We start from the raw sequence: 11,252 nt of genomic DNA, 5'->3' as shown, positions 1-11,252 counted from the left end.
ACGGAAACGAAATTATAATCCCATTTAAAAGTGTGCTTTAATTCCACCTGGTTTCAATGGCATTACGGTATATTCTTACAAGTAACACTCCGATTTTGATAAAATTTGGCAGGTAAATACTACACATAAAATAAACGAATACATGTTTCTTTTTTTCTGCGGAAAAACGATTTTAGGGGGCAAAAGCCCCCACCCAAAATTTTGAAAATTGACGCCCGAAGGGCAAAAACAAGTGGACCAAAGTGAACGAAATTGTGCACAGATATGGCAGACGTAAAATGAAGGAATACGTGTTTTGTATTTTCCTGGAAAAAACGGTTAGGTGGGGCACAGACTCCTCCAAACCTTTGATCATGAAATATCAAAAGTGCTAGAAACAATATGTCAGATGTGTGTAAAGGACGAAGAATTCCAACGACACTTTGTGTATATACGATACGCAAAAACTAAACGAATACCTGTTTTTTTTTTATTTTCTGGCGAAAAAATGGCTTTTGGGGGCAAAAGTCCCCATCCAAAATTTTGAATGTTGATGCCCGAAAGGCAAGAAGAAGTGAATCTAAATGAAAGAAATTGTGCCCAAATATTGTAGACGTAAAATGAGGGAATACGGGTTTTGTATTTTCCTGGAAAAAAGAAAAGAAAAAACGTTTGGGTGAGACACAGACCCCTCCAAAACTTTGATCGTGAAATATCAAAAGTGCTAATAACAGTATGTCAGAAGTGCTTAAAGGACATGAAGAATTGGAACGCACATTGTGTAGGGACAATACACAAAAAACAAACGAATACGGTTTTTTTTCTGCGAAAAAATGGTTTTAGGGGGAAGAATTCCCCACCCAAAATTTTGAAATTTGAGGCCAAAAAGGCAACAAGAAGTGCACCGAATTGGATGAAATCGTGCACACATATTCTAGACGTAAATTGAGGTAATTGTGTTTCGTATTTTCCTGAAAAAAAAAAACGGTTGAGTGGGGCACGGATCTTCTTAGCTGGTTATTACGAAATATCAAAAGTGCAAATAAGTATACGTCAGAAGTTCCTAAAGAGTATGGAGAATTGCAACGAAACTTCGTATAGGGACAATTTGCAAAACAATAAATGAAATGTGTTTTAATTTGTACGGAAAAACAGTGTTTGAGCCTAGAGCCACTCCGAAAAAAAAAATATTACCGTAAAAGTGCAGGAAGGAGTGGACCGAAGCAAATGAAATTGTGTGTAGATATTGTATAGACTGTATGTAAAATAAGGACTTTCGTGTTTTTAAGATGTCCCTATCAATTTTGGCACATCAGCAGCAAACAGGAAATTAATCGGCACGTGTTTTTGTTTATGCGGAAAATCATTGTAAGGGTTAAAGTTGCCTCGTGAAATACTATAAAATACGCTATACTGTTTGTGATTGTTGTTGATCTGCCAAATTTGAATAAATCTGATGGAGACACTTGTGAAACAGGAGAGGCTTTATTTATCATATCCAATATCTATAGACAATTTCATTGGCTTCGGTCCACTCCTTCCGACACTCAACACCACGGTCCACTCAACAGAATTTTTCTTTTCAGGAAAATACGAAACACATATTCCCTCATCTTACCTCCACAACATTTGTGAACAATTTCATTCAGTTCGGTCGATTTCTTCTTCCCTTTCGGGCGTCAAATTTCAAAATTCTGGGTAGGACCTTTTGCCCCCTAAGACCGTTTTTTTCACAGGAAATAAAAAAAGCCGTATTTGTTTATTTTTTGCTTATTGTCCTAACACAAAGTTTTGTTCCAATTCTTCATGTAAATTTGGGCACTTCTGACATACTGTTATTAGCACTTTTGTTATTTCATGATCAAAGGTTTGGAGGAGTCTGTGCCCCACCTAACCGTTTTTTCCAGGAAAATACGAAACCCGTATTCCCTCATTTTTCGTCTAAAATATCTATGCACAATTTCATTCACTTCGGTTCACTTTTTCTTACCTTTCAGGTGTCAACTTTCAAAATTTTGGGTGGGGGCTTTTTCCCCTAGAACCGTTTTTCCGCAGAAAATAATCAAAAACCGTATTCGTTTATTTTTTGCGTATTGTTCATACACAAAGTGTCGTTGCAATTCTTCATGTCCTTTACACACATCTTACATGTTACTAGCACTTTTGATATTTCATGATCAAAGGTTTGGAGGTGTCTGTGCCCCACCTAACCGTTTTTTTCAGGAAAATACAAAATACGTATTCCCTAATTTTACGTCTGCAATATCTGTGCACAATTTCGTTCACTTTGGTCCACTTGTTTTTGCCTTTCGGGCGTCAACTTTCAAAATTTTGGGTGAGGGCTTTTGCCCCCTAAAACCGTTTTTCCACAAAAAATAAAAAAGCACTTATTTGTTTACTTTATGTGTAGTGTCTACCTGCCAAATTTTATCAAAATCGGAGTGTTACACTGGGGAAGTGTTACTTGTTAGAATTATAACAACAACGCATTGTCCACAGTTTGAACACTGACTCAAAGTAATCTGATATAAAAGAACCTCAAAAGGAAAAAAGTAGGTTTATTAAAAAGTGTTTGAGGTTTGGAAAGGGACAGCTTCCAGGACCTCACGCTGGATACGTCCCTGAGTCAATGCATTATATTTGTTTCTTACAAAACATGATTATTAGATGAGTAAATGTAAAATTATATCATAGTTTGACTTTTAATAGGTCTTTCCTTAACACACCCATATTATCCGGCATTCTGCCTGTCTGTTTTATGTCGGATAAACGAAACTCTACTGTATTTCCAAAGATAGCATATACACAGGGGCTAGCGGTCTGCACGGGCCGGAATTTTTAGAACGGACCCTGCCCGTCCCCTTTAATTTATAATCTATAGGCATTAGCGGATTAAGGGCGGAGCCAATGGAGCCCAGGCTTCGGGACCCCAAGCTCAGGGGGCACTTTAAAATCCCTCTGTTTAACAGTAAAATATAGTAATCAACTTATATTATAGGCTCCAGACCGATGCTAATTTTTTCCCGCTCGTTACGCTCGCGGTATCGCTAGATTTAAGTCTTTCCATCAGCAGCATTTAACTGTTAATAATGAATGCAATTATTTAATTGTTAATAATGGATTTAACTAAACTAATTATTGTAAACTTGGAGCACATTCAAATATTACAGCATAGTTCTCGGTAGTTCCATAAACCTATGAGGCTGTGGACGGCAGCAAAGAAAATTTATGCACTGGAACTATTCTTAACATAGGGCCCCCTTAAAATAGTCGGCTCTAGGTCCCCAAAAGCCTTAATCCGCCCATGTCTATAAGCAATATTTCACGAAAAGCATGTATTTTTTAACAAATGTGTTTGTCATCAAGTTTTCATAAAGTAGTCCCTTTCTCCTTTAAGCAATTTCAGAGGCCACGGTGTTTCAGTGGTAGAGCGTTCTCCTCTTGTGCATGGAGTCCTTGGTTCGATCTATGCTCGCGCCAAGTGAACCTTGTGCTGGACACTGTGTGCGTGAGTTTTCTCGGGGTTCTCCCGTTTTATCCCACTTTCTTCATTCGACCATTTCATTCATTTCTTATCATCACTGTCTCCTTTAGCCTAGTGTGCGTGGGTTTTCTCGGGGTTCTCCCGTTTCCTCCCACTTTCTTCATTACGCCATTTCATTCATTACTCATCTTCACCGTCTCCTTTAGCCTAACCGGCATAACCGTGGGACGTAAAACCCAAAGATTTTTTTCCTTTAGCCTAGCCGGCATAACGTGGGACGTAAAACTTAAAGGTTTCATTTCAAATCATTTCAATCAAAAAACAGTTGTAGGAAGTATGTAATTTCGAATAAAACAAACTACTATATACAATTCTGAGTATATTATTCTTTTATGAAATTCTCGCGAACCTTATTTCTAAATCGAAGGGTAAGAAAACTAAATTCACTCTCTTATTGTTATAGATCCATTTCAATTGAAGCAGTTGGAATAGTTGGAAAAAATTAAAAAGCCATACCCTATATTCCAGTGTGGCACAATTGGTATAACGCGACACACTGGTGTGTCTAGCAAAGTGAACAGTGTGACGCAAACTGTTTCCTATTATTTGCAAGAATATTTGTCGAGTTTCTGTTATTTATTATTATTATTATTATTATTATTATTATTATTATTATTATTATTATTATTATTATTATTATTATCAACGATTCTTCCATGGACAGCTCTCTGTATACGGTTAAGCAACCACAAGTATCACATTGAGGGATAATGCAAAAGTCTATTTGCTTGTATATTCTATCGGGAATAACTGCATCCGTCTAGAAAGCTAGGACTAACAACAAAGGGATCCGATGTTCTGACCGCACACCGCCCCAAATCGTGAGTTCTCTTCTACGCCTTAGCACAATAAGGGCTGTTGCGTTAAGGGAGAGAGAGAAACAACAATTCCATTGCAGTTATATGCTTATTAAATGTTAACTTATGTTTATAAATTATGTAAATGATCGTATCGTTTTCTGTTTATTATTATTATTATTATTATTATTATTATTATTATACATTTCTTAATAGGTTGATTGCCACGTGTATGGAATTCCATACACACGGCTCTCCTGTGCAGCAGAACGTGATGATTTTCCATACGCAAACAATGTAGATATTCCAAGTTTGTTGTGTTCGTTTTATAGGTGTGTATGTAATTAGATACATATGGCGTAGAAATCAAAATTTAATATCCATGCCACGTATATGCAAAACCATACACAAAGAAATTTATGAACAAAGACATTGAGTTTCAGTTTATCGTCTCGTTCAGCAACGAAGCTATATGAGACTTCGGCCTACTGATTAACGTGGACTCTAAACCACGTGAGCTCTCGCCGGGAATCGAAGCCGTGTCTTCCACGCCAAAGGCGCATACGCTAACCGCATATCCACTAAGGAGCTCATGAACAGAGACATTTATGGGCTAAAACAAAGGCGAAAACAAAGATGTGTGATGTGATTTTGAGTTTATCGTCCCTTTCAGCAGCGAGGCTATATGAGACGTGGACCTACAGATTAAAGTGGAATCTAAACCACCTGAGCTCCCGCCGGCCGAAAACAAAGAATATTCATTTCAATGCAAACCTATGTAGGCCTACGGACTTCAATATTCGCCCTCAAACGAAAGTGAAGACTATCCATGATTCGCAGTATTAAACTCTCTCTCACCTCTGTATTCTCCTAACATGTCTCCCAGCGATTACAACATTTTTTGGCGTCTCAATCACTTCTTATGTTAGTAGGATAGCTTTACCTAGAGGCCACTGATTAACCTGGCATTGTATTTTTCACTTTTTTACCTTCGGAATTGACAATCATCGTTTGGACATTTCAGTCGCACCTACCTAATATTAACAATGTTTCTACGATAATTTCGTAACATTGTATTATTTCTTTGTTGATTAGCTTGGTTAGGCTTATTTAAACACTTTTTTTCTTTGCACCGACGTGTAACATCTCTTGGACGAAAATACACTAGCTCTCACTGGAAATCAAATCCAGAACCAATGCACTTGAACCATTTGACCACAACAAGGCACATTTAAAAAGAGGTTTCGATTTTGTTCGGAAAATTGTGATTAGGTGTAACATTAAAAATACATTTAAGAAAGGGTACGGAGCAAACGCACTGTACTTTCTCGCTTGAATTTCTTACACTGACTCGTGTTAGGCTGCAACTATTATTGAAACATTTATTTGGGAAACTGCGAATAAAATAATATTTTGGAAAACTTTGCTAGAAGAAACTTCAGGCCCAAAAGTAAAGTACCCATTGGTCATATTTTGGTTAGAAATAACTTGATCCATATATTAGAATTATTAAGGATATAATTGTATGCGAACTATAAACAAAATAGTCTGGGTAATTTCTGAGAAAATCATGATAAAAGTCACCCCAAGAATAAATTATCCTTTGTGGATCTTTTCAGGACAAACAAGCTATGCTATATTGTTAGTGTTTTCATAAAACATTTATTTATGAAATACGAACACAATCGCCTGAGTCGTTCTTGAGAAAATCGCAGGGTAAAACTTACTGTCAAAAGTATTATACCACTTCTAGATTTTCCGGATGAGGGAATTATACCATATAGCTAGGTTATTTATGTAACATGTATTTATAAAATATGAACAACAAACATCTCCTGAGTTGTTTTTAGGAAGGTCATCGGGAAAAGCTTACCCCCAAAGGTAAACTCTTCTATCTGTAATTTTGACAGTATATCGAATAATTTTTAAGCAAATCGTCGGGAAAAATTTCACTGTCAAAGTAAACTCTCTCTTTTGGATTTTTCTTTTCGGAACAAGCGAGTTATGCATATTGTAAGAGTGTTACAGACAATATTTTTACTGAAATTAGAAATTTGTCTCAGTTATTACTGAGAAAATTGTCAAAAAAAATTCAACCCTTGAGAAAACCACTTCTTCTGTATGTTAACGGAATAAACGATTTATGCTGTATCTTAGTTTATTAATGAAACATTTCTTTACGAAATATGAACAAAATTGCCTGAGGCATTAATGGGAAAACCATCGGGGGAAAGCTCACCCTAAGAGTAAACTACTCCTTCGAACGAGTTGTCATATTGTTAGGTTATTAATAATACGTTTATTTATGAAATGTGGTTGAGAAAATTGTGGAAAAAGAACGCATACCATACAGTAAATTACACCATATATATTTTCTCAGAAAAAATATTCATATACGGTGGATATTTGTTAATAAAATATATATTTATAAAAAGTAAATAAAATCGTCACAGCTTTTTTTTCTTGAGAAAATTGAATTATTTTAAATTTTAATCCTTCAGTAAATTACCCTTACTTTTAGGTGTCGAAGGATATAAAATTCGAAAGATAGTATGTTATTAAAACGTTATGTCTAGAATTCGGTCCAGATACGTTGAACAGTATGGCCTCTATTTGAGTGCATGTAAAATCGTGACGAACCGAGAGACGAATAGATGGACAGACATCGAAAAATAATTTTTTCGATATGTAGGAGCATTGTAGCTTGAATTCATTGAAATCTGGTATTCGGTTTTTATAACTATCACCACACTTTCTTCTTTCGTCGCTCGACTGTGAAAACGAATAGGCCTATACCGACACGTAAGGTGATAATTTGTAATCCCAAAAATTTAATTTGTTATGTTTAATGTGTTGTCACGCTAGAAAAAAAAAGCTTATGCATGTTACATCATTTTATTATCAGTTTTTCACGCTACTGTATAATTCGGTATGATTATAATTAATATCCATGGCATCTTTTGGAAGCATTCGTGTTCCTCACAAATAGAGCTGTTAATTTAGTTTTGTTTAAAGAAAGCATCCTTTATTTCCTTATACAGACTTATGATTGCATTTGTTGCACTTGTGGATATGAAACAAAAGGAGAGAGAGAGAGCCAATACTCTAAAAAGAAACACACACATTGAAACACTAGAACAGTAATTTATCAGCTTTTTTTTCTTCATGACAACGAGCTATCGCTGTGACTGTGTTCGCCACGCTGTGTGTAAGGCAGCAGGTCGCGCATGTTTTGTTTTTTTTACTGTTCCTGACTCACAGACACTCGCAGTGAGTTGAAGTTACTTCTGCTGACGGAGAGGGAATGATTAAGCATATCATACCATAAACTGAAAACAATCGCTATTAGTAATAATACACTAATTCTAAATAAATACGTCATCAGAAAAAACAAAGTTATTTCATTATTATATTGTGTCGGTTCTTATTAACATAAAAATTATACACTTTCTACAATGTTATTTAAAGAAAAAATTGGATGGGATCGCATGGGATTCGATCTGGTGTCAAAACAATATAAGAATTACTAGTCCGCCACTCTACCCACTTGACCACACAGACTACCTTTTGTTGCCTGTCTTTTTCTTAACAAATAAATGCTCATGGCTATAGAGCATGTCACTTCCAAACTTAAGACAACAGTTTTTCTCTTTGTTTCTATACTTCCGTATGACATCTTGGTTACAGAAGCTAATTTATATTTGGTAGACAATTTACACCCTAGATTTAAGCCAATAAATGCAATATATTAGTCCACTTTCCAGTTCCTTGATTCAACTAAAGTTATTCCCTCTGCAATCGTGCTGTGCTACTGCAAAAAATCCCTCGAAAACATTATTGCCAGTATACACAAAACCGAACATAATTTTGTTTTTTGCTTATATTTTTATTATTTTATTATATTTTTTGGAAATATCTCCTTAGATGGATTGCTTTCTATTATCTCCACATACTAATAACTGAATTTTACCCATAAACATAAGGAAAATGGAATAATTGCGAAAAATCGTGAGTTACAGTATACGCGCAATATTTTTTGCGCATGGGAGTACCTAACAAAATCTTCATTTTCTGGCCAGTAGAATATAGAAGGCCCAGAGCGATTCATGAATTGCACTCTGTCGTACAAAAATAACAATTACAAAAATACCCAAAACACCCTTTTTATATTTTAACCATATCATGTATGTGATAAAATGACTCTGTAAAAAAGGTTTCAAGAGTTTTACAGTAGTAACTTATAAGCAATGACACAATTTGTAACAAAACCTAACACTGTACATTTCTGTACATGTTAAATAAAAAACAAATACAAAAATACGAAAAACACCCTTTTTATTATCTAACCATATCTTTTATGTGCTCATATGATTCTATACAAAACGTTTCAAAAGTTTCATAGTTATAACTTACGAGCAATGACACAATTTGTAACTAAACTTAAAACTGCATATTTCCGTACAAGTAAAATACCAAAAAAGTTATAATTACAAAAATACCAAAAGCACCCTTGTTATTTTTTAACCATGTCATATATGTGCTAAGATGATTCTATTTAAAAAGTTTCAAATGTTTCATAGTTGTAACTTACGAGCAATGGCACAATTTGTTATAAACACTAAAATTTGATTTGTATGCCCATTAATGTTTGACAGTGGAACCTTTTGCAAGGTTTCTTAGAATCTGCTGCAAAAGCAAACATTAAGCATTCATTTGAGTACCAGAAAGTGAAATTGGTGCCAAATTCACATTTTTCAAAAATTTCTCCCCGACCCATTTCTCATCCAAAAAATCGAAAAAAAAAATAATTTAGCATAATTTTATTGGTATATATGTATGAAAAATTTTTGAAGAGAACCTGAGACATTGAAGCACAGTGCTCTAGGTGATTTTGCATAAAATCAAACGATTGCACGATAACCTTTACGTTTTATGGTCATTCCATGTCCTGACACCACTTACATAATTTCACCTGTCTTGCTGCTCTTACTTAATGTTGATTATTTTAGATATGATGAGAGTTCTGGTCTTTTGAGCGATTAAGAACGGCGATAGGTGTGTTGCCAGTCATAGGTCGGTTGAAGCAGAATTATTTCAAACAAAAGTACTCATCTTAAAATCCGTGAATTCTACCAAGGAAGCACACCAAGACTTTTGATATGTACTGAGAAAAATCCGTTCTCCGGACAGCAGTATATTGTACAAATATACGAAATCATTTTTCTTATTACAGAAATCAGTACGGAGCATAGGTTATCCGTATCCTACATAGGCACTGTCCTTAGGTGTTACATCATGCCGTTGCAGGATGTCTGATATCTGTCTTCCTTATATTACACACATGTATACATGTTACATTCGTCAGCTATATGTTATATACGTCCTTTTGTATGTGAGATTCTGACCGCATATATTGTTTCATACGAAAGTACTTATAGATGGAACACTTATACGGAAAATATTGTAAAACATCCGTTTTTAGTTATACATTTGCTGTACGTTAAGTCCAAAAACTAAGGATTTACAAATGTATCACACGATTTTACGTACGCCACATACATTTTTTCTCAGTGTGACTATAGCTAATTCTAATTAATGGCAAGTCACCTATAAAATAATTGCTAAAAGAAAAATACTATGGAATACGTACACCTCTGAAAATATTAACTGAAAAATAACTAGCGCTATTATCTTGTTTGTATTATAATAAGAGACTTAATGGGAACATATTTAAGTATCAGTTTAACCTTGTAGTTGTGTGTCTTTTTGAACCTGTGTTCTGATGACCACAAATGACGAATTATTACTTCTGATGCGGGACAAAAATCATGACGCCAGACAAGAAGTACTTTTCATCGATTTTCTCCAAAATTACGTATGACGCTTTATCTTTAAACAAGTTATTTTGCTCAACTCGATTAGAGGTACTAATTGATATATGATGTCATCTTCGGATACGCTTTCTATTAGAAATTCTATATCAACCATCTATCACAGTTAAATGTATTTTAAAACAAGCCCATGACAACACAAATACCAATGCTTATTTATAAGTTTACTTTAAAAATTATTAACATTAGCTGATTAACACGATATTTAATCTGACAACACCACCAGAATATTTAATTTCAAAATAAGGCGACTTTATGTAAAGAAGCTAATTCTCTTTATTATTTCTGTCACAAAAGTATTGATATGAAAGTAACAATTTAAGGAATCCGATCGTTTGATACATTGAACAGATCCTTACAATTATGACTTAAGCCATAGTGTAATAATACTGTATCCCCTTTTGTGAGTTTGTTATCCCAAAATCAAACCTTACATTCTCAAGGTAAATGTCGTTACGGTAGATCCATATATTACGCCCATCTTCAGTCATGCACCTCTCAACTCCAGGAAGATCCACTTTTCTGAACTTAAAATAGAAATCCACTCTATGTAAAGCATCTTGAACCAATTGAAGACCATCATCCCAGTTGTTATAAATGAGAATTTCTTTATCAACAGACGGTGGCACCTCTGTCAGATATACTCCTGGTCCAAAAGCAGCATCTCCGAAAAATTTAGTGGACTTGAAAATTACTTTGTGATCAAAGATTCCAGTAACTCCACTTATATCAGTATAGTGATACACAGCCATTATTCAGGGTATTTTCTGTGGTTTCTAAAAAAACAATCATAAAATACTCCATTAGTTGTATGTTAATAAATAGGGCAACCCAAAAGCATAAAAAGCATAACAGCATTTTACACATATGGTTGGTACCTTGAACATGGTGGTTGTCTAAGTGTCCAGAAGAAACTAATTTTTAAAACATAATAAAGCATAATTTTAGAAAATAAAGGATAATTAAAATATATAGCATAATTTTTGGAAAATTCTATTAGAACAATCCTTGGAAAATTCTGTTTAACTGAAGCGTAACATA

At 34.7% G+C, this 11,252-nt stretch overlaps 1 protein-coding gene across 1 annotated transcript in view; it reads right to left on the bottom strand.

Annotated features, from left to right (window-relative positions):
- Positions 1–8,661: 8,661 nt before the first annotated feature.
- Positions 8,662–11,252, bottom strand: part of LOC145689015 (uncharacterized) — a 42,642-nt gene continuing 40,051 nt past the window's right edge. Inside the window, exon 2 of the mRNA XM_081763155.1 lies at positions 8,662–10,987. Within this exon, the coding sequence (XP_081619281.1) occupies positions 10,580–10,963 (384 nt within the window). The 5' untranslated portion in view covers positions 10,964–10,987 and the 3' untranslated portion in view covers positions 8,662–10,579. The remainder of the gene's footprint in view (positions 10,988–11,252) is intronic.

This window comes from Thermobia domestica, chromosome 7 (assembly GCF_964235325.1).
Source record: "Thermobia domestica chromosome 7, izTheDome1.hap1.1, whole genome shotgun sequence".
NCBI classification, from domain to species: Eukaryota; Metazoa; Arthropoda; class Insecta; order Zygentoma; family Lepismatidae; genus Thermobia; species Thermobia domestica.
Note: the sequence above shows the minus strand (reverse complement) of the source record. Positions and strands in the feature narration are given on the sequence as shown.